At 37.7% G+C, this 23,676-nt stretch overlaps 3 protein-coding genes across 17 annotated transcripts in view; 2 read left to right on the top strand and 1 right to left on the bottom strand.

Annotated features, from left to right (window-relative positions):
- The first annotated feature begins 212 nt into the window (after positions 1-212).
- On the top strand, positions 213-9,515 carry LOC109856175 (serine/threonine-protein kinase PAK 3). 3 transcript variants are annotated; one of them, XM_020431159.1, is made up of 10 exons: positions 213-891; positions 1,146-1,341; positions 1,753-1,764; positions 2,478-2,646; positions 2,731-2,857; positions 2,945-3,053; positions 3,171-3,454; positions 3,559-4,054; positions 4,145-4,363; positions 4,485-9,515. In XM_020431159.1, the coding sequence occupies exons 1-10, from the start codon at positions 836-838 to the stop codon at positions 4,566-4,568; spliced, it is 1,752 nt and encodes a 583-aa protein (XP_020286748.1). In that variant the 5' UTR covers positions 213-835; the 3' UTR covers positions 4,569-9,515. The 3 variants fall into 3 exon arrangements, with proteins under 3 accessions (XP_020286748.1, XP_020286747.1, XP_020286749.1); XM_020431158.1 differs by having other exon boundaries at positions 2,936-3,053; XM_020431160.1 differs by lacking the exon at positions 1,753-1,764 and having other exon boundaries at positions 2,936-3,053.
- Positions 6,603-13,371, bottom strand: LOC109856177 (methionine-R-sulfoxide reductase B1). Of its 2 annotated transcripts, none has more exons than XM_020431161.1 (3): positions 13,019-13,371; positions 11,748-11,920; positions 6,603-10,118 (listed from the first exon to the last, which is right to left on the bottom strand). In XM_020431161.1, the coding sequence occupies exons 1-3, from the start codon at positions 13,102-13,104 to the stop codon at positions 9,907-9,909; spliced, it is 471 nt and encodes a 156-aa protein (XP_020286750.1). In that variant the 5' UTR covers positions 13,105-13,371; the 3' UTR covers positions 6,603-9,906. The 2 variants fall into 2 exon arrangements, with proteins under 2 accessions (XP_020286750.1, XP_020286751.1); XM_020431162.1 differs by having other exon boundaries at positions 6,603-10,082.
- A 971-nt stretch (positions 13,372-14,342) lies between these two features.
- LOC109856226 (phosphatidylinositol-binding clathrin assembly protein LAP) overlaps positions 14,343-23,676 on the top strand; it is a 23,940-nt gene continuing 14,606 nt past the window's right edge. For 6 of the 12 annotated variants that reach the window (XM_020431257.1, XM_020431254.1, XM_020431253.1 and 3 more), the window contains exon 1: positions 14,343-15,176. In XM_020431257.1, the coding sequence (XP_020286846.1) occupies positions 15,047-15,176 (130 nt within the window). In that variant the 5' untranslated portion in view covers positions 14,343-15,046. The remainder of the gene's footprint in view (positions 15,177-23,676) is intronic. The other 6 variants (XM_020431263.1, XM_020431260.1, XM_020431262.1 and 3 more) reach the window with 3 other exon arrangements.

Raw genomic sequence — 23,676 nt, 5'->3', positions numbered from 1 at the left:
GTAAGGGAAAGATTCGAGGATGCGGCGGGGTGTCTGCATCCGTGCGTGAATCACGCTTCAGAAACGCTCTCTCTCTCTTTCTTTCTTTCCCTCTCTCTCTCTCTCTCTCTCTCTCTCTGCTCGCCGTCGTCGTCCTCGAATGCGCCCCGTGTTTGCCGCCACGACATTGACCCGCGTCGTGTGTCGCGCCTCCGGACGCCACCGCCGACGACAGCCAGCAGCAGCAGGCAGCAGTCACCCCGATCGAGCGCAGGGTAGAGAACACTCGGCCGAGGCAGCGTCTCTACGCTGCGCCGACTGAGCCGTGGACAGCCGTGAGTAGGCAACACTCACGAGGAGGTCCCCAAAAGTCGCTTCGATCCTGTCGCTCCAATTTGTACCGTCGTTGATCGCGCCATGACTCGACCCGTTCCAGTTAAACCGATATTGGAAGTTCTGTGATAAAAAGTTATCCTTACGGCGCGCCGCGCGGTGAAAGGATACTCTCCTCGACACTCACGAGTCCACTTCACACCGGGTGTGCCCTTCGAAGAAATCCAGCGAGTGTTGTCCATCTCACCAGAGACTTTTGAAAACGCTTTTTGACAACGACGTTCTTCATCATCTTCCTCGTGGTCGTCGTTGGTCGGTGGTGAGCCGACTTGGAACTGGTTCTTCCTTCAGCGAGGAATTTTTGTGCGATTGAAAGTGAAAGTCCCGACGAGACGCGCGATAAAATATACGTACGGCGAGAACGGGAACACGCGTTTTGTGACGGAACGCGAGTTTTATTAAAGGCATAGAAACGCAGCAACGGAGGATAGACTGGCAACAAAGAAACAGAAGCGGATACAACATGTCAGATGAGGAAGACAAACCTCCTGCACCCCCTGTTCGATTGACATCAAACAGGTATTGCTTGGTATTTTGTTTGTGACATAGATGATTCATTTATGAGATTATCAGATCGAATTTGAGTCTTATTTTTACCCCTAAGTGTAAGAAATTGAATAAATATTACTTTAAGCTGTTGTTTTTACTGCAAGTGTTAAATAAGGAAATAAAATCGTGTATGAAACTGAAAGAATTTGATAAGATAACACATATAGTTAGATAACTATTGATTTGTTAATTGTAATTTGAGGCATGTCAATTTGTATTTCCAGGGGAGATTCGGCGCCTAATTTACCAGTGGACATGCGTCCCTTGCCTAAAGAACCGGACTCCGATGAACGCAAGAAGAAGACGTTGAAGAGCAAGATAAAAGTAAAAGAAAACAAGGACAAACCCAACATTAGTTATCCCACCAATTTTGAACACACTGTGCACGTCGGTTTTGATGCGGTCACAGGCGAATTTACGGTAGGTTTTCTGCCAAGATATAAGACATATATACGCACAATTGTTTCTTTATACACCTATTGTTCAAAATGCACATGCTTACCGCTTTGCTGTTGTATCACGGTGCGGATTATCTATGACAAGACATTAATGTGGAGAAAAAAATGATGACCTTGTATTCGTCGTAGATTTTTTTTAAAATATCAGTGTTGTTGTCTTTTTGCGTTATTATATCCTTGTTGTATTTCTCTTGTGAATCGTATCGCGCACGAACATGGATTTTCCGTACCGGATCGAAATAAAATGAAACACTGGTTCACGTTATACTTATAAGACATTTCGAAAACGGTACTTTGATAATTTCTCCGATGCTTCTTATACTTTATTATTTTTCACATGACTAAACTAACAAGACACGTATTTCTTTCCAAGCTGCCATTGAAAGTAAGTAAATCAATACAAGTTAGAGTTTGCCTGTACACTTTATGTTTTACATACATATACACTACGTGATTTCAACACTTTCTTTTCGTTGCGGTTTTGTATATAAAATTAGATATTTTTGTTTTCTTTATATTGAGTATACCGAGTTTCATCGATATATATATATATATATATATATATATCTATTATAGTCGCTTCTGTGGATTGACATACAAGCTTTAGTCAACGTTGCATTGAGCAATATTCACTTTTTCCTTACAGAGCTTTTATGAAGTGAACGGAATAAATTGTCCAAATTTTACCAATTTCATTCACAGAGTTTTTGAACTAAACTTGTGTGAAACTCGGCATGTAATTAGTGTTTTTATACAAAAAAAAAAAAACGCAATGACTCATGAACTCTAAAGTTTTTATCTAATTACATATAGTATACAATAAATAAAAAAAAAAATATCACAATTCAACACAATACATTTTGTCTAAAATATGAAACGTATATGTATATACATACATAAAATATACTGGAAAGTTAAAAGTTTTTTCTACATGCGTTGTAACTGCATGTTTTTTTCGGAAATGGAAACGTAGGATTAGTAGTAGGTGTGTTTTAGACACAATAATATTTTTCAGACTATCGAATTATTATATCTGTCTGTTCGTTTTAATAGACACTACCACATTGTTCTCTTATGGTGATTGTTCTTCTTCTTTAGGGTATGCCAGAGGCATGGGCAAGACTGCTTATGTCCAGCAACATCAGCAAGCAGGAACAGAAGAAGAATCCGCAGGCTGTGCTGGACGTATTAAATTGGTATGATAGTAGTAGTAAGGAAGCGAAAGGCTCTAAGTACATGACCACTACTAAAATGGTCGGAGTTGTTGGTAAGTATCTGCGTGAGATTTTACGAGAAGATTTATCTTACTGCTGGAGATTATCTCATATTAATATATAATATTCCTTTTCAGCTCCAATCGAAAGGGCGAGTAGTCCTCGAAGTTTGGGAATGAGTATCAACACAGGAATAGGAAATATTCGTGGTCAGGCGATGTCACAGGCGTCCGGTAGTTCTCACTCCCAGCACTCGTTGAGCAGGTGAGTCTTTTACACTTTTACGTGTTACGATTGTCTCACGATCATCTAAATGTTTTCTGAGAAACGGCAACGTTATAGGGTGAGCAGCAGTAGCCCAAGCAGTACGCCAACGGATGCGTGCGCGACCAGCTCGGAGCAGGAGGATGAACCACCGCCCCCGCCGATCTCTGCCAGACCGGAACGTACGAAATCAATCGTAAGTGTTTTTTTTTTCAGCGCGCTTAACGCGATTAATACGAAAGCGCATTTTTGATGAGTTCAAATTATTGTATTGGAGTTATTGACCATTTTTCGCTGAACATTCTTTGTATAGTACACAAAGCCTATAGAAGAAGAACCTCCGCCTCCTCTGACAACCTCGTTGGGCTCACCGCAACGAAACGGCATGCAGCAGCAACAACATCAGTCCCAGTTAGATAGAAATAAGAATCAAGCAACACCGACGTCAACAACGACCGATCAAACGCGACCTACGCAAAGTGATAAAGCCAGAAAGAAGAAGATGTCAGATGACGAAATATTAGAGAAGCTTAGAACAATCGTCAGCGTAGGCGATCCTAATAGAAAATATACAAAAATGGAAAAGATAGGACAAGGGTAAGAGAGCGAAACCAAATTTTAACAAATGAATTTTAACAAATAAATAATTCTCAATATTTCAATAAGTAATTACACTGTGCTGATTAATAATCGATTTACAGCGCCTCGGGAACGGTATACACAGCGATAGAAACGTCTACGGGTATGGAAGTTGCAATAAAACAAATGAATCTGTCGCAACAGCCAAAGAAAGAGCTTATAATAAACGAAATTCTGGTGATGCGAGAGAACAAGCATCCGAACGTGGTAAATTACTTGGATAGTTATTTAGTTGGGGAAGAACTGTGGGTGGTCATGGAATATTTGCCGGGTGGCAGTTTGACGGATGTTGTGACCGAGACTTGCATGGACGAGGGTCAGATTGCCGCTGTGTGTAGAGAAGTGCTACAGGCTCTCGAGTTCCTTCATTGTAATCAAGTTATACACAGAGACATTAAATCCGACAATATTCTGCTGGGTTTGGACGGCGGTGTAAAGTTGACGGATTTCGGGTTTTGCGCGCAAATCTCGCCGGAACAGAGCAAACGAACGACAATGGTTGGTACGCCGTATTGGATGGCACCGGAAGTGGTAACACGGAAGCAGTACGGACCTAAGGTGAGAACGCGCGATTTCACATCTCAATTGTTATTAATGGAAATTGATAAAAATTTTGCATTTTGTGTAATTAATTCTTACATGTCGCAGGTTGACATATGGTCTTTGGGAATAATGGCAATTGAAATGATAGAAGGGGAACCACCGTATTTGAATGAGAATCCTTTGAGAGCGTTGTATCTGATCGCAACAAACGGTAAGCCGGAGATCAAAGAGAAGGACAAGTTGTCAGGAATATTTCAAGATTTTTTAGACCAATGTTTAGAAGTCGAAGTGGAGAAACGATCTTCGGCTTCCGAGCTTTTGAAGGTAAGAGAAACATTTATCGATCGCTTTTTTTTTTTTCTATATATACATTTTTTCTACACGTACATTTACATTTATTCCGTTCTAATTTTAATTACGGATATATATTTAAATTAAATTGCAGCATCCGTTTCTGAAATTAGCCAGGCCACTGGCTTCATTAACACCTTTAATAATGGCGGCGAAGGAAGCCGCCAAGGGTCATTAATTGAGACAATGTATTTAGATTATAGAGTCACATGAAACGTGACTGTTAAGAGCACGGTTTACGCGAACGATGCGAAAACAAAGAAATAAGTAATGAAATCACCCTCCCAAAACGAAAACGGCACAATAATTCAATAATATAATTAACAAATATATATATCTATATATAAATATAAATATACATATACGTATGCATTCATATGTGTATATATATGTCGTTTGTGAATATATATTATAATTATATGCGCGCGCGCGCGCGCACGTCTCTCGTAATGTCGTGTTTTACGTATCATATACACATATGCATGTATATATTCATTACATACGCATATAGATCATATAGATAGATAGATAGAATTCACTCGATATCCTTCCTGTGCGACGGACTATCGAGAGAAGAAAGACAGTTGTAAAATTAAAAAAAAAAAAAAAAAAAACCTTGCTCGCGATTCTCGCGCGTTTACGAACGCCGCGAAACACAAAATTAAATCAGAAAAAGCTATGAGCAATCCGATGATAGACCTTGTTTTTCCTCGATAAACTCCAATTTACAATTAGACGTAATGCACACTTACTTCCAGAGAGTCTTAATTTAGTCTTCGCAGGAAATAGAAATAAAAAAGAAGAAAAAAACGTAACATGCTTCACCGCGTGCTGTTTGTCTCGGACGAATTCTCTGTTATCTTATCTCCGATAGATTATCGAGGAAACACAAGCACGCAATTGTCAGTTATTTTCTAAAACTACTAAAAACAAAACCTAGTATTACATACTATAAATTTAAAAAGAAAAAAACGAGAGAGGGAGAGGAGAAAAAAATAATCGCGATCGGAGAGTTAGCAAGAAGAGCATATTATTTATAGTGAAAAACTTACTAGATAATAGCACAAATGTGAACAAGTATACATAGGACCTATTCTAATATATTATTATCGTTTATCGAGAAATCGGAAAAAAAAAGAAGCTTGGTCTTCGCGTCGGACTTATATTTTTCGATGAAAGTTACGGTGAAGCAGAGCAATATGTTTTTTCAGTGTGTTTTTTGTCTAATGCGACAATAGACATATAAGCGGTAGCCTAACTTTTGTTTTCAACTTTTTCACAAGTCATATATTCCGAACGCTGAATATATATGTATATTGTTTTTGTTTTGTTATTAATTTTGTCGTCTCGTAACGAAGAAGAAAATTGCTTTAGAAAAGAATTTTTATATGCGAATTTATGGCAATTTTTGTGTTGACATTAATTGCAAAGAAGAATTCGGTTTTATACATGTCAGCTCTAGCCGATTGCGTAAGAATTGCATATCTTGTTTGAAAAAAAAGGCTGCTATAAAAGAAGAGACGAGTACTTTTTCTCATTTGCGTCATTAAAAAAGGGAGAGAAAGATAGAAAGGAAAAGAGACACGTTAAGACATCGAATTCTATAAATTACCGAAGTTTATTACTTAGTTGATAAGAACATCTTTCCGGGGACAGTGATACTTGTCTCCACGTCACGTGTGTTCTTTGCTGTAAGTCCAACGCAACGGTTTTGTCTTTAACGTGTCTTACAAAAACAAAAAAACAAAAAAAAAACAAAAAGAAAAGAATTAATAACGGACGATCGATGATACTTTAAAACAAGGCTCAGACATAGGAGCATTTTGTGACACTATGAAGTGCCTGTCTTGTCGTTTAGAGACGTGAAGAAAAAAAAACTCGCGCTATAGATTACTCATAAACCAACTACGATATATAGTATTTTGTTTTAGCATCGTGAAGGAAAAGCAAACAAAAAAAAAAAGGGAAAAAAACAATAAGTGAACACACACATTATCAACTTGAGTTGACGTGTTTTTACGTAGAACAAATTGTGGTTCCGTACACGTATGGTTGTATTTGCATCGAACGTTTTATCGAGATATTGTCTTTCCTAATAATAATTGTATTTTACATGTGTCATCTCCGAGCGCCGTCATCGAAACGATACCTTGGAAGTATTTTACTTTTAAACGACATTGTGACTTTTTTGTAATTTATATATTGTTTGTTCTTTTTTTTTTTTTTTTATTCTTTTTTATTTTCGTACTTCCAACCCGATTATATTCGACTGTGAAATTTACTGCGCAAAATCGCCATAAGAATTCAGAATGTTGGGAGATCGTAGGAGATATTTGTGTATTTTCGAAAAAAAAAAACAAAAACCAACAAAACATCTGTTGAGAGATAACCGCGTTTTTTGTCTTATAGATAACGAGATCAAAGGATTATTGTTTTCCCGTCGATTTTCGAAAACCCGCGAGTAGCGTCTTGAACTCTGTTTTTTGTTTTCCTTATGTTTTGCGCAGTGGATCAAGCAGCTTGATTGACAGCAGGGTTTTTCGTTATAAATAATGTATGTATAGGACTCATATATAAATTAATATTAACATGAAATCATGTGAGAATATAAATATGATAGTTATAAACCGAGAAATTAACGATACATCTATATTGCATACGAAATGAGAGGGGAAGAAAAGATGCTCGCGTATTATTTGATAACGAGAAGTCGTATGTATACAGCATGTTATTCTCGACGTGAGTTCATTAGTTGTCTTCTATGTTTTTCTCTTTCTTTTGAGAATCATCTTAAGAAATAGCCTGATTAGATTTTTATAAAAGTATGACTGTACTTCAACCGAGAGAGGCAAACGAAGCAACGCGTTGGTTTGTGCACATCAACGTTTTACGACCGAATATTAGAGTCGGTATGCTGAAAGAATTTAATGCAATTTATCTTGGAAAAAGAGAATCAGGGATTATATGTGTGACGTAGTGTATTACTTTTAAATCCGCAAAACTCCTCAAATGTTCCGTAAACCGCAAACTTGCTGCATTAATCTCTGCTTCGGCATCCGTTTCTAAAAATCGCGTGGATGACTGACAGATTGAGGATTTAAAATAATTAAAAAAAAATGTGCGCACGTTTTAGTATTAACGAAAGATACGTATGATTGTGTAAAAAAACAAAAACAAAAACGAAACTGAGAAATGGTGCGATCCAGGGTTAAAGTGTGACGATCAGAAATACTGAGGAGCGAGGTCCTGCATTTTCACAAATATCCAAGAACAGCTTTGTTTCCTGTGTTATAATTTTTTTTTTTTTTTTTTATCACCCTGTTAATTTTAACGCTACGTGTAACCTGCAGCTATGTAACAGCAGCTATTGTAATTGTGTAATTTTTTATACACGTATTGCGGGTAAATCGCATATACACAATACATTATACGGATGCAAAATTGCCTGCACGCAAAAAATCATCACGCGATTGATATATATGGTTGAAGTACGTTTTAGCAGGTAGACATGTTCGCTGATAAACAGTATCAGGTGATCTCCTTTTAACGTATATATGAACAAAAGTACAAAATCTGTACCAAACATGCCTTAATCGTAATAATATAATAAGTGATGTATTACGAAAGTATACTATCATTATTTTTTAACATTAACAAATGAATTGCAACGCGTAGCGGAATGTACAAGAGCTTCGAAGAAAAGTACGAACAGGTGAATTTTTTAACGAGGAGAAAGACTTGTGCGTGGGCAACTTTGCATCTAATTTGCGCATCATGTGTCAGTGATCGTTCCAATTGCATTTAATTGTTCGCTGTGTGTAAATATTACGATGTACCATCACGTTTCATTTTAAGTTTTTAAAACGAGAAATATGTAGGTTCCTATTTTCGCGAAAAAATCATGTTGAGTGCGTATATACATATGTGCATGTTTTGCGGTAATATTTTTACGATGTTTTTGAAAATGCTTTGTGATCTCCGAATGAGAGAAAGAAAAAATAGGCCTATAGTAACAAAGTCGCTATTTTACTGCAGAGATTGAAAAAAAATAAAAAAAATAAAAAAAAATAAATAAATAAAAAAATATGATCCTTCTCTCGACGGAGAAAGGTTCATTTGACTTTAACTTTTGTAAGAGAGAAAACGCATTTATCGTTATCGGAAATCACATTCGGCAAGAAATCTGGTCTCTCAGGAAAAAAATTATAACGTTTGAAATTTTTATCATTATAAAAATTTCAAAGCAAAGGAACGCAAACTTAGAAAGGAGGTAATGAATTGTAAAAACAAAAAAAAATAATGCCTAGAATTTTTGCGTATATATTGTACTATAACACCTTTCAGTTTGTTTTGAAACGTTACAATATAAGGAAGCATTTTATAACAAACGTGTGTGGGTTTCTTTTCTTTTCATATATAAAAACATCCTTCCTTACAGAGGTTAACATTGCGGAGTGATAACTTATCACACATATCTATATCTTCATTTCGTTTGAGATACAGAGTTTTACAGAAATACCTATTTACAATATATTAGGATATTTATACGTTATTATTGAAAAAATAATATTTCTCTTAGGTTTGACGTTTTATCATGGCTTTCTCGCAAATCACGTGTATACATATATATACATTTCGTATGAGTGTATTCAATGCGCATACGTACAGAGTATAGCAAAAATCGTGCTACAATCTCGGAAAAGAAAATGATTCCTCATACAAATCGAAAATGAGAAACAAAACTGACGAGTAGTACCAAAGGTACTGGTGAAGGGGCGCCTCGTATCGAGCATGAGATACCTAATATATTACCCGTGACAACTGGAATTTGTTTTGCAGAAAATTCGATCAACGATCGAACTTTTTGTACAAATACTCGTTACGTTTTAATACGTTTTCCACATTCTTTACATTTGCATGAGGAGTCATTTTCTTTTTACTTGCATCATGATTTCGATGTACCTTGTATATATACGCATTTCACATCAAGATTCTAAAAAATAAATAAGGAAACTTTGAAAAATAAATTGATACTATACAGAATGAGTTATCTTTACGCGTGAATATGATTGTGAAAAATGTTCCGTCAAAATCTCATTAAAAAAAAAAAAAAAAAAAAAAAAAATTTATTTTAATTATAGCATTTTAATTTGTACTTATTTAAAATTTAATTAAACAGGATAAAATGAAACCGTTAGTATATAAAAATAGTTATCAATTCAATAACATGTTATGTTATAATTAGAACATTTGTTATAATTCAATGACAAACTTTTTCATTTTATAGATTATTCAATGTCATCGAGATTGTAATTGCTACTTTATTTTTTTTTACAATGCGTAAATAGAAGAAATATTAATATAACACGCAATATATAACTTCACTCTCTCTTTTCATAAATATAAATATTGTTAGTAGTAAAATATACGCACGAACTTATTTTAACCGGATTTTGCTTCTTCTTTCTCACTTGACTCTGATGCTTCTTTAATGTCTCCTTTAACATCCATCACTCTTATTTGACACTCCCTTCTTGTTCTTTCTCCTCCTTCTTCTCCGTTCCAGCTGGATAGAAGTTTATGGCGGCGGAATTGATGCAAAAGCGCTTCCTCGTCGGTTTCGGTCCGTCGTTAAACACGTGTCCCAGATGTGCGTCGCACTTGGAACAGGTCACCTCCGTCCGCACCATATCTGGGTTCGCGATCAGCAGTAGTAGATTTCCGCCGACTAGTCGGTTTAGTTTGACGCGACGCGTGGTTTTCGGTGGTGATTTGTTTTTTTTTTTTCAGTGATGAGAGTGAAGTGGTGGTAGTAGCCAAGGAGTAGTCAAGGAAGGCAGAAGGAGAGAGAACAATAGAGTGTGATTAGAAGCAGACTAACACCTTGCCTTGTGATACACTTTCAGAAATGACACAAGCAATTTAAAAAGTTTAGATTAAGAAGATATATATAAAAGGAATATAAAAGAGAGTTGAGCCAATCACATAAGAAGTCAAGTAACATGTACAAATAATACTAAGGATCAGGTTTCATCATCTCCGATTAACTTAATCGACCGATTATTCCGTTGGAATTGACCATTCACGGGTGACGCTCAATCGGTCGATTAATTTAACCGGAGTAGACGAAACTGACCCTAAGAAAAATAAAATAATCTAAACAAGTACGTACATATATGAAACTATTCAATAAACATATTTCTATATATTAACTTTTACTTGTCAATTGATTTTTTATTTAAATTATAAACGTGCTTATCTTATGGAAAATTATACAAACACATCCACGCGCTAATATATTACATGTTCTGTATTTTATTTACAACTACTATCTTATTTTGTAACGTGTACATTTCTTATATATTCACAGTCTTACATTGCAGTTCTTATTTATAACTTCATTAGTTTTTAATATTCAAACACACTTTCACAGCCATTGCGACTATAATAATAAATGTAAAATGCGCAGAGAAAATTTATTTGTGTCAAAAAAAATGTCGTAAAAAGCGATGTTTTTATTAAGATGTTAAAAAATTGCAACTGAGAAAAAAATAAACATTCGACACAGCTTCTGCCGAGAGAGAAGCTGAGAGTTATTCGATTATTTTTCGTATTCATAAACAGCACTGAACAATCCCGATGTTTCATAATGTACGACTGGCATATATTAGTTTCTCGATATAAAAAGAGTTATGTAAGTCTAACGCTATCACACTCTAAGCAAATACATGCGGGAACTGGGAGAAACACAAACTATTGTAACGACAATACAATATGTGCACGATAAAATTAAGTCTAAACAAATCATAAATAAATGGATTTTTTTAAATAAAACAATATAAAAAGATTTCTGTATTCATTAATACATATATATCATTAAAACAACATAAAGAACACAAAAAAGAAAAATTAAAAATTGTTCACTTAAATTTACCAAATTTGCGTTTCTTACGAAAATTCGTTTTACTATATATAGCTACTAAACAGTAAATCCTTTACTCCGGATCGGTGCAGAAAGAACAACAAAAAATGCGAAATAATGAAGTTCAGTGATGTTACACATGGATGCGTAATCGTGATTATGTGCATATGTTATGATTGCAGTCCCCTGCAAAATAGCAAGCAGGCACAAAAAGCGCTTTGACAGACTTATTTACAAACAACTACTCTGTTGCGTAATTTTTGTATGTACCTGCGCGCTATTAAATGTTACGTGTAATGAAAAAAAAAACGTAAATGTAAGACGTGTCTATATACATTATTATAAGAATCCGAATATATAAATTTATCGTAAACAAATTTTACTACAGAATTAAGAAGAATTGAGAAGAAGAATTGTATTAAGACAAGTGCTCACCGTGAGAAACGTCTTTGGTCAGTTTGACGCGTTCCCGTGCTAAAACCTCGTTGAATGCAGGCCATCCGCATCCGCTATCGTACTTGGTGTCTGACGAGAACAATTCCTGATTGCACACAATACAGGTATACGTTCCCTTTTCGTAGAACTTATTGTAGCAACCGGTAAATGGCCTGCATCAAGCAAAATATAGGAATAAAGTCGGAGCAGGGAATCACAAGGTGATGAGGCGGGGAGAGAAAACCACACCGAATGGTTCACACGTCATATGTACATATATATATATATATATGTGCATACATACAGACACACATGCGGTTTATTTTCAAACTTGGCCATGAGGCAACTCGCAACATACCTACACGCGGACACACAGCAGATGGTCTTGAAGTTATTTTAAGTATCTTTTGTGAGAGAATGTGTTTCACAGTTTTTATTTCTCCTTGTAATTTAGTTTTTACAAATTATGATTTTTGTGCTTACGATAATATATATATATATATATATATATACATTTTGACGTTTTAACACGTAATCGACACCGACCGCCTAAAAATAGATGGTTTGCTAACGCAGCGTTTGTCAACCGGAAGCCTATTTTAAGTCGGTTTAGAGCGACTACCGAGTTAAGTGTTAATAAAAAATGCATTAATTAGTATAAATTATTGTTAATTTTCATGAAATTATACAGATGTATCGATTTACTTCTGTGTATATGAACACTCCATAGTTTTTAAAACAAACGTACATTAACAAACGTAATTTTTGTTTGCGTCAGAAGCGGTGAGTAAATTTACTCGATAAAAATGTGCAAATGTAGAGCACAGCATTCGCACATGTATTATCAGTATTATTAGCACAATTCGTCATTTTCGCGTTATCACTTGTTACGCAACTATGTTGCTCCTTGGTTTAACTATTACAGAAATAGAGCGCGTCTCGTCGCGAAATAAAATCGCACACAAGTCGAAAATAATGGAAGACATTGTTAACAAGCAAGTCTCCCACACATGACGCGTGTAAAAATTTTTGTGAAGAGTATTTTAGTCATCCTCAATAATGTTGTGTAAATGAATTTACAAAGCCAAAGACTGTGTTGTCACGTTGTTGCGCTGTGTCGACACAGCGACGGATCTTACACCTAATTGACGTAACAACAGTCGTGATCAAACGTGTGTGCTCGGCTTTTACGACACCGGTCTCGTGATTGATCGAGTCTTTTTTACGTAGGTAGGTAAGTAAGTCCCTTTTCGCGTATTTCGTTTTCTCACCTCTCCGTGCCCTTCTCCTGCGTCACATGGTACTGCATCGGCGTCAGGCGACTTAGCGCCTCCTGTTTTTCGGCCTCCGTCATCATCCTTCTGATCGCACCGAGCGCGAGTCGCAAAATCTTGAGACGCGTGTGCACGGGAAACCGAGTTCCCGTGGGAATGTGTCAAAAACAAAAAAAAAGCGAGTTTACACACGTTACGATGAGAGTAACGGCTCTCCCTTACTCAGGCAAGAGAAGACAGTTCTTGCCGCGGTTTTCGTCTCGTCGCTCCGAACGATTTGACACCTCTTCGTCGCAACGACTAGTGACCCTGACTGACCGTTCGAATGTCGCGTTTTGCAGAACTGGCGATAAACTGGGGCGCTCCAGTCACTTTCCAGACACCGACGCAGCAGCTGCTGCCGTATAACATGAAACGGAACGTAATCTGACACGTTCGCTGGAAAATGAATGAACAGCTGTGTTGTACGAACAGATGGTCAACCTTGCGTAATATTTTAGAAATAAACGTAGAAACTTAATAATTATTATCGGCACGTTTGAGAGAGATGTAAGATGTGGAACTTGAACTTGGGATTCTCTCGCGTGTGTTGTCGCAAGAAACGACGTTTTTTTTATTACGCAGAGTCGCGCGTGCGCTATACAGAATTTTGCATGATAAAAAAAAAAAAAGATAAAATGTTTACGTAATGAAATATATAATTAATTAAACAAAAATATTTTCTTTCATTTATAATGTAATAACAAAAATAATCAAGACAAATGTGCACTGATTTTACTGGCAATGGATACATCACGATAATAATTTTACCGATAACGGATATATTAGACAACAGCAATACCGGTAGTCGGTAAACATAACCTCACATAAGTCACGACGTACGAACGTCTAGGAACGCGCGACGCGCATAGTTCGAAACGTCAAAAATCAATGTAACTTCATGCATAAAGCGTCCTCTGTGTGTCAACAATACGAAAGATCGTGTTTTTATACATGTTATTCGAATGAAAATAGCTTCTATTTTTTAATTCCGAAACCTGCGTATCTCAAATCCTATGAAAATAATTTTTAGAAGAGAAAAATGTAAATAATCGAATGTGTGTGTGCACATAAAATTGATAAAATTTCGTTAAGTTACACTTGTGCGCGTTTGGTAGCGTTCCGCGAATGATCACAAGTGGTGCGAGTTCACGGACTGGTCAGCGTGACGTCATAACCTAACCCAACGTGCGGCAGGACGCGACGAACGAGCGCGATTGGTCGACCGGCGCAGCAATGTGACGATTGGTGGGAGGCGTGAGGTCGGTCGACAGGTCGGCTGATGTCGGCACCGAGCGCCGCCGCCATCTTGGCAGACAGAACGAGCCTGCTGTCGCTGTCACTTGCCGAGTGTAACACCATCATCCAGCTGAGCTCCGTTGAAGCTTGTGTAGCGCGAGCTGTCTGGCTCCGCTGCTAGTGAACGCGGAGAAATCGCAGCGGGTTCGCGAGACGCGGATAGCAAAACCGGCTGTGGAGGAGGCGGTGGCGGCGGGCAAGAAGAGGGGACGAAGAAGCAGCGGGAGAAAGAGAGAGAGAGATAGAGAGATAGAGAGAACGAGGAGGAGAGGTACCGCAGGGGACCGGAAAAATAATATCGGGGTGAGCGGGACGTCACCAAGCGGCGTCTCGCGGTCGGTTCCCGTGTCCGCTGTTCGTCGTGTCCGGCCGTGTCGTGGCCCTGTGTCTCATCGGTGTGTCGCAACGTGTGCGGTGTGAAGTCAGGAGTGTATCGGGAACCCCAACATCAGTCGCCCGTCTTGGCCGTTTCGAACAGCGGCCGACTTCACTCGCTTCTCGCGCGAGTGTGTCTTGAGGATTTCTCGCGTTTATTGTCAGCCGCGCGCGGTTCTTTCTCGCGCTCGTTTTTCCCTCCCCCCTCCCGTATACACAGGGAAAAAAAGTTCAATCAATTTCGGGAGGCAGTGTGTAACGTCGTTCTGCTGAATCGCGCTCGCTAAATACAAGTGTGACAGCGAGGACAGTATGGCGGGACAAACCATCAACGACAGGCTGTTGGCCGCGAGGCACAGCATCGCCGGCCAGGGCCTCGCCAAGTCCGTCTGCAAGGCCACCACCGAGGAGATGATCGGACCCAAGAAGAAGCATCTCGACTGTGAGTAACGAGAGCAAAAGTTTACTACAGACGTTTTTCCGCGAGTCCTGTTACCGGCACGTTGTGTTTCAATTCATACGTATGTGTATCTCTCTTTCTCTTTTTCTCTCGACAGGTATATAGCGCACGAAAGTGACTCGATATTAACAGTTATCACACACGCAAACCAGTATCTCTCTAAGTAATTGAAGTGTACTTCGGAGAAGACCTTTCTCCTCGAATCGCGCGATCGTTAACGCGCGTATCCTTCTGACCGTTCGAAAGAAAGACGTTACATACGTGCCACGTTACGCATACGTGCAATATGATAAATTATATAATCGCAAAAAAATTACAATCTCTCAGATTTCGTCGAAAATTCATCGAGCAGATATTATTTTGCAATTTTCTGCAGAGAAAAAAAAAGAAAGAGAGAGACATTTCGAAAGGTGTAAGAAAGTGTAGCAAGGTGGAAAGAAAACGAGATGCGCGTTTGGAACTACCGGTACTAATTTATCGACGAGTTTGTCCTATTCCCCGCTCTCGTCTCGCGAGCAAAGAGAGCAGGTATTTGATGATTTTTTTTTTTTTCCTAATCCTCGACTCCTCGTGTGTAATTGTAAACGCAAATTTCACCTTGCAATCTGGTTTCGCGAGATTGCGCGTTCGCAACATGCAAATGTCATTCCCCGTACAATCCGGGGGAGTGACGCCTGGATTTGCAGCTGTGTAGTCGTGATTCGCACATCTCGCTTATCTTTATTTTTTAATTAATTTACGAAAATCACGGGAGGAATTTTTCGATACGTGTGAAAGATCGCTTGGATGATCGAACAGAACTGCGCTTTGTGAGAGAGATCTGTTTGTCTGTTTTAGTATTTATATAATTAATCTCAGCAGTGATAACAGATTTTCGCGTTACGTCAAACGATACGGAAAATTCAAATCGATCTTCACGCGTGTAACTTAAAACCCTTTGTGTATAATTATCGATGCAAAGGACACGCACGCGTTGCTTTGTTGTCTCGGAACAAAATGTTCTAATTTCAATCCGACTCCGTGTGTTCGATACTGGTTCGAAAAGTCACTTGACCTATAAAAATATGCCGAAGAGGGGTGCGGAACTACTTTTCAGTAGGGAACCTGATACATCATCAGTATCAGAATATAACAGCTGCACTCAGAGTAGTGTAATAATTAAAGTTAATTAGAGAAACTTTATATATTTGGCTCGAAACTGATGCATAAATATGCCGGGAAAAAAAAACACGAGATAAAATTCGCAAAATGCTTCAATTATATTTATTTATGCACGTTGCATCAGAGTTAAATTTAATCGTTGCATTAATGCGGCTATTTGTCAGTTTAAAAACAAAATTTCTCAACATAGTTTCGCGAGACACATTGACACTAATGTAAATATATACACGTTCACTATTCATTAACACATTTGGAGACACTTTCGTCGAACGTAATTTCCAAGGTGACGAGAACCTTTCGAGATTGCGGTAGTCTGTTTAGCGTCATGTTGTGTTTGACGATTACATATCGCTAGGTTAATTTCCTTCCGTTACATAGCACGAAGCATTGGATGACAGCGAGTTTGATAGTCGGACTTTATCGTTCTCCGTCACTCCTACGATCCGACCTCGGTAGAAACGCGCGTATCTCTCAATGAACCCTACGCCACGTTCTTCACAGAAAAATCGATCGACATCTATTTCAGTCCTTGTCCTTATTCGGACTTGACTTCTTTTTCCGGTCAAGCGGAAAACTCAGTTTCTTCAGGAATAATTATACACTCGAGAAAGATCATCGTGTAAAGAATATTGCTAAGAGACTGAAAACAACTGCGCTTTTATTAAAAAAATGTAAAACTTGACGAAGACGAAGTTTGAGAAAGAACCAAGTTTTCCTGACAAACTTTGCAATTTATCGCATAAACTTAAGTCATAATTTGTCACATAAGCGTTTTGATATTGTTTGACGATCTGTCTGGTGAATTTTCTCACCGTAAATTTATAATAAAACATTTGTCAATCAACTCGAATTTTTCCAAAAAATTTATTGTTTTGTATTTGATTTTTAGGTAACGTTGATGAGCACTCGTTGATAATCTTACTCTGACTTAATAAAGTCAGAGCGAAACCCTACGAACCTCGGAGTTCCATTTATCTATCGATTTTCGTGACCGAGCGCACAGTCGTGCGGAATATATATGTATTATAGACCTATGAGTGATGCCAAAATATTCCAGATGGAATTCTCTTCTTGATGGAATTCTTACGGAAAAATCGCTCGGGAATTTCTCATCTTTTCATCTCGTCGTAAGAAAATTACAATTTTCCGAATTTCTTATCATTACACAGTTGTTTTTTAACACGACACTGCGTTACGTGCAATAATCTTAATTTGTTTTAATTTATAAGACTGTTTATTCTAATGTAAACGAACACTATAGCATCTTTCACGTCGAGCGTGATTCACGGCTCTGTTCTTTCCTGTTTATTATGTCTTCGTGTTTTGGTTACACATCTTTAGATATATCTGAATAGAATATTACAATAACGGAATAATATTTGCCATCGAGTTTGACTTGTTTCTCTTCAGCGATACACTTCAAATAATCGTTGCTATTGAGAGAGGCTTTCATTAATCACGTGAGAATAGCGAAATATAATACTTGAGAAAATACGTAATGTTTGTCTTGTACTTATATTTGAAAATTATTAATTTTATAATCGTACATTTTTGGATTACATATCAATATGTGAAAAATTGTTTCGATTCGCGGATCAGCGAGATTTTTAGTCTTTATTTTTTAAATAGGGCAGCGAAAAATTTTCTTATATCAAGAAGATTTGCAGAACTCTTAAGAGTTTTTCTTGTCATTACAAAATTATTAGCTGGCGCGAGAAATTTGCTCGCACGAGTGATAAGATGACGGTCACGATTACGAGAGAGAGATAAAACATTGTCCTCTACAAGAAAAGGGATTAAACAATGAATGGCCTTTAAAGCTATTTGCACCTTTCAAAATCAATTAAGTTTTTTACCGCTGTATAATAGTACGTTTAATTGATCACGCTGCCGTACACGGTATCATTATAGTCGCAGATTAGCCATCAGTGAAAATGAACTTTTATAAAGTCATTCACGGTCAACGTTCCTCACGGTCAACGGTCTCTTCACCGAGAGAGCAGCCTATATTGTGTTACTGCTACTATTACGAGCAATAGAAAACAAGGGAGTCTGTCCCCAACAGAGTTGAAGACAGTGAATATTCAAATTTGAATCTGTCTGTGGAAGAAAACAGATCAGGAACGTACGAAAATTCCGACAAATATATGCGTGTAAAATATAAATAATTGTCGAGATTGGGATCTGTTTTGAAATTCTAAAAAATTTTGATCTTGAAATATTTAACAATTGAACATGGAACAGGTTTAATGTGTAACAAAAGTTTTTTACTTTTTCAAACAAAACACAAAGTGTATTTTGTCGTTCAATTTGTCTTTTAAATCTTCCTGCTGTAAAAAAACAAAAAAAACAGCTCGAGAGTTGTCCACCAAAAATACATTCGCAAATAACTTCGAGAGATGTGCAAACGACAAATCGAAGTGTTTTGCAAAAATGTGCGAACGAGTCGGATTCCAGAGAGACAATCCGGCGCGCGCAAGGTTCAGTTATCTATCTCTCTGTTGTGTGTGACACGATATGGTTAATCTTATCGCGTTATTTTACACAAAATCGAAATAAAAACATGACTAAAACTTTTGACGTTTTGTAATATAAGAAATAAACACGACTAGAATTGTTTTTTTTTTTCCGATTGGATCTTTGATCCAAAAGTTACTTACTATCATTTGTGTACATGCCACGTGATTCACAAAGAAGTTTTTGTTTTGAAACAAATTTATTTGTCAATGTGTAGAATACAATGGATCTTTCACCGAGAGTCTTTCCAGATAAATGTAAAATCAACGGATGTAATTATAAATTTGGTAACTCTGAGAAATTCTCAGAAAAGATATAAATTGCAACGGAATTTATATAATTACGAATCAATCCGTGCTCCGGATCAACTCCGGAATACCGGGAAGAATTTAAAATTAATAAAGTTAATGTACGTTCTTTCTCTGCTGTGTACCACACACAGAGTGCGTACAATAAACTACGCGGGAGAAACCAATCGATATCACTTTTATTTTTCATACAGAGAGAAAAGTAACAACGCGTCTTTTTTTTACCGAACAATGTGCGCGTTGTAAATAGGTATTGTTTTCCATTCTTGTTTGTGCGCGACTCAGCTCTCTGTAATAACGATTACAAGTGATAAAATTGTATCGCTCTTTGCAAGAATCGTAGAAGCTATTTGCGAGCTGGCATGACCGTAATTTTTGAACCGTATGCCAAACTGCGCAAAAGCAAACGCAAATCTATTCCGTCTTGCTCGACAATGCGAGAGTGAGGTCGTAGAGTGTCTCACAATTGAAAAACCGCAAGGAAATCCGAACGCGGCGCGTGTCGGATTGGAGAAGATACGCCGCGCTGCTCGATTGAATTTACGTAAATGGCTAAACACAACGTGCTTACGTATATGCGCATCGCGGGCGCGTTCTCTCTCGAAAGGCCTGCGCGAGGTGGACTGTCGATTTCAAGAGCGAAAGAGAAAGCAGAGAACGCGCCAAATGAGACAAATGAAGAAAAAAGAACAGAGATTTTACCGTATCAGGGAAACGAGTAGTTATTACAATTGCGTCGCACGCGCCGAAGAACGGCAGACAGACGGGGTCATTATTTTAAGAAAAAAAACACATGAGAGATAATTTCTTTTCTCTCTTCTCCGAATAAAAATAAACTTGAAAATCCACAAAGAAAATCTATCGCAAAAAACGATTATTAAATTGGATCTGTCACTTAATTGAAGATATTTAACACAGGAATATTGTGTTTTATTTTTGTCTAACGGGTAACGAAAAAATAATAATTTGTTTTCATCAAACGGATAATTTTTAACGTTTTATTGAAAATTCAGTCTGTATTATTTTTTGTAACATTCTCCTCATTCAGCATGAGCTGATTTGGAGCTCACGACATGCTGCACACAATCTCTCTTTTTCGTTACCAAAACACTTTATCGTACACGCCCCCGTTCGCGTCTGGAGATATATACGTCGCGCACAGAGTCAGTTATAGTCGGTGCACACCCCTTTCGGTTCGTCCAGATAGCGATTGTGTTTTTACCAATGCCGCGCCGTTTAATATTCTCCGGCGATTGCCAATTGTGCGGCTTTATCGGAGGATTTATTAAAAGCTCTCGGCGTATTATCAGCCGCGCGTCTCGCCAATCGAATATATTCGTTGTGTCGTTCAGCCGATTAAACGCAACCGTTCTCGCGGCCGTTAAATTCTTCTTTTTCAAATATTGTGAAAATAACACGCGCGTGTTAATAAAAATTCTTTATCTATTTTATGCACGCGCATATTTTACGCATACTTCAATACACAAAGATTTTTAGCGTCGTTGTTTTTATTCAATATTACGTAATATTTTGACAATTTATGTTATTTTCCATGTATTAATATTCGTTTCAACGTTGCATTTAAATATCACACGCAAAACGATGCGTTTTCTTTTCCTTCGTATTTGGATGCCGGGCAGCTGTGTGAATATTTATTTGAGACCGTCTATTATTCGCGTCTTTCAACGCGCGACGACGCGCTGCGCCAAAGCGATAACAATTAACGTGAGTACATTGTTTTCGTGAATCGGCCCGTCTTTTTGAATGAATCGTGTGTCGAGGAACATGAGTGTGCTTGTTTTTTTTTTGCGAACACGTGACGATAGTAACGGCGCGGAGAGACGCTACTTAAGCCCCGTTAAATCCGGCCGTATGTTTGGGCGGGTATAATTAGAATGCACAGGAAAGCATTGCAAGGTCGCAAACGCTTCGCTCGTGCAATTTGCACTTGCGTGTATATGTATATATAAATGTTATCTACACGCAAAGAACAAACACGTTCCGAGAAAAAGTGTTCGCAAAACTCGCGCAGAGAGAGAAGTCGCGAAAAGTTCAATCACTTTTTTTTGCGACGTTTTAAATTGTTAACAGTCGGGTATGTAAATAAAGTAATCATCGCGAATTTTGTTCGAATGTTCAGTTTCCAACTTTTGCGGGATCTTCTCGCGATAACATCGAGTTGGCGCTCGGTGTGTAAATGTAAATGTTGCATTGACTCGTGTAAAATGGATGCGGAGTCCAAGAGGCTGCTGATTCACTGCTTTATTCGCGTTTATCCGGTGTCCCTCCGGTGCCCCGTTCGCTTCGTGTGCACTTTCGTTCGAAGCCCTCTCGTCGTGACTTCGATATTGCGGGATCATCGGTCGGTCGAGAGTGAGAGATGAAGCTCTGTGGGAAACCAAACACACACACACACACACATACATTATGGGAAAAGAAAAAAAAATGTACGAACCGTGTTTTCTTCGCGTCCGTTGCGAAGATATAAGCTATCATCATTGCTTTTCTTGAACGGAAGAAAAATGTCTGGCAAATTGATAATTACATAGCTTTGACTGTGATATCGCATAATAGCAATCAACAGATATCAGCGATCGTATCGCTGAACACGAGGCTCGACGCAATAGCAACGTCGCGTCTTACGTGTTGATTCACTTGTCAAGTGTGTGTCTCGTTTTTATTTTATGGGTCTGGTGAATGTGTTGAGACACTAACCCTCGATAAACGTATCCTTCAGATTGTGGCTGGATCACTTCTGACCCGTATCTACTGAATAATCGAAAAGTCGCTTTGCATACAAATAGCGACTAAATTATTTTCTTTTATTCTGTAATATATTTATTTTATTTATTATGATTTAAATATATATTTACAGTTACGGTTTTGTAACTTAACAAATATCCATCGGGTCTTGAGCTAGCGCCGACGAAGAGTTGACGTCGGTTTTTCCGTACTAATTTGTGGAACAAAATTGTTATTTAAGTTTATCGAATGATATATTTCCCATTAAAAAATTCACGTATAATAACAATACACTCCGCGCAATACACGTGTTTTATTCGCTGCGACGATGTGCGCTTTAACCTTGTTACTCGGTATTATCGCCGTTCCAATGCGGCTGTTACTTTCGTCAATCAATCGCGATTGACGTCGCGCGGATCGTCGTCACCCGGCGTCGTCGTCCGCTTATACAAGAAGTGTCACAGTCGGCACGCGTGGCGTGGTTTCTTCTGGTTAGCAAGTATCGGCTTCGACATACAATAGGTATGATCGGAATTCATCTCGGAGTGAAAGATCAATAGCATTGGCTGTTTACTTTTTTGTTCACGATAACGGATTTTGACCGTTCTTTTTAACACTGATTAGCCGAAAGAGAGACGTCTCGCTAGCACTTTTATCAGCTGGAAACTTATACCGCTATTGTATGACCAGCTACTTGATAGTAGCGAGTTTTAAAAATCTATTTAGTTTCTTGTTACTCACATACACCGATAATAATACTGTGAAATAATGAGAATAATGTTGAGAATTATACAAATTCTGAATCATCCGAGTTCTCGGAATCGTTTGAACGTCTGAATCATCCGAGTTGTAAAAATTCTATTTGTAAGTTTTGTGGAAAAATATCACGACAGATATTTATCTTAAGATAATCTTAAGATAATAAATAAATATCTTTATACAGTTTGTCGTATTTCCGTCAAAATTTGATCTAGATTCTAAATCTGGAACAGTGATAAAAAAAATATTTTCATCTACTTTCGAACAATTATAGTCTCAGACAAGAGTCTCTTACGTTTGTTACACATATGATGTACGCGCCTTTCCTTCGCGTTAAACTCATAACTCATCTTTCCCAGCTAAAATGAGGTCGATGATTTTTAATTCCACTTAACAGATTGCACAGTGATTTGTTTTTTTTTTTTTAATCGACGCTTAAACTCGCTTTTGTATTTCACACTTTCGTGAAATCGACGCGTATCCGTGCGTGCAGAAGTGTGCGAGAAGGAAAATTAGAAGTGTCCGACCGAAGGTTCGGTTTTGGTTTCGGTTTCGGCCAGTTTCGGCACAGAATTGGAGTTTCGTTTTAGTTTCGGTTTTGGCAGCGAACCGGCCGAAACTACTACTAAAACCGAAACTTCTTTCGTGTTCGTGAGTTGTTGACTTGTCGCGCTACATAATAACCAAAGATTAGATAGAAGTTATTTCGTTTTTTAGATAAAAGAAAAAGTTTGTTTTTGTTTTCTTAATCTTAAGTACAAAGTTTTTTTTTAACTATTTTTTGTTGGCAACTTCATAATTATTATTATGATAATGCGTAATTATATGCCTTTGAATTGATAATAGGTTCTTGACATGTTGATATTTTTTGTTACAAACTCAAGTTTTAATTTATCTTTATAACTAAAACTTTGACTGTCAAAGAGACTGTAATAATAATTGTGTGATATTAGTACAGTACTGATAGTGTGTGTGTGTGTGTGTGTGTGTGTGTG

This window comes from Pseudomyrmex gracilis, unplaced genomic scaffold, assembly GCF_002006095.1.
Source record: "Pseudomyrmex gracilis isolate BER0280 unplaced genomic scaffold, ASM200609v1 scaffold_110, whole genome shotgun sequence".
NCBI classification, from domain to species: domain Eukaryota; kingdom Metazoa; phylum Arthropoda; class Insecta; order Hymenoptera; family Formicidae; genus Pseudomyrmex; species Pseudomyrmex gracilis.
Note: the sequence above shows the minus strand (reverse complement) of the source record. Positions and strands in the feature narration are given on the sequence as shown.

Coding starts and splice junctions, on each gene's coding strand:
- LOC109856177 (XM_020431161.1), bottom strand. CDS start 13,104: ATGATGACGGAGGCCGAAAAACAGGAGGCGCTAAGTCGCCTGACGCCG. Junction 11,921..13,018: donor CAGGAGAAGGGCACGGAGAG/GTGAGAAAACGA, acceptor TGCTTGATGCAG/GCCATTTACCGGTTGCTACA. Junction 10,119..11,747: donor GACCAAAGACGTTTCTCACG/GTGAGCACTTGT, acceptor TAAACCGACTAG/TCGGCGGAAATCTACTACTG.
- LOC109856175 (XM_020431158.1), top strand. CDS start 836: ATGTCAGATGAGGAAGACAAACCTCCTGCACCCCCTGTTCGATTGACA. Junction 2,647..2,730: donor TAAAATGGTCGGAGTTGTTG/GTAAGTATCTGC, acceptor ATTCCTTTTCAG/CTCCAATCGAAAGGGCGAGT. Junction 3,054..3,170: donor CGGAACGTACGAAATCAATC/GTAAGTGTTTTT, acceptor TTCTTTGTATAG/TACACAAAGCCTATAGAAGA.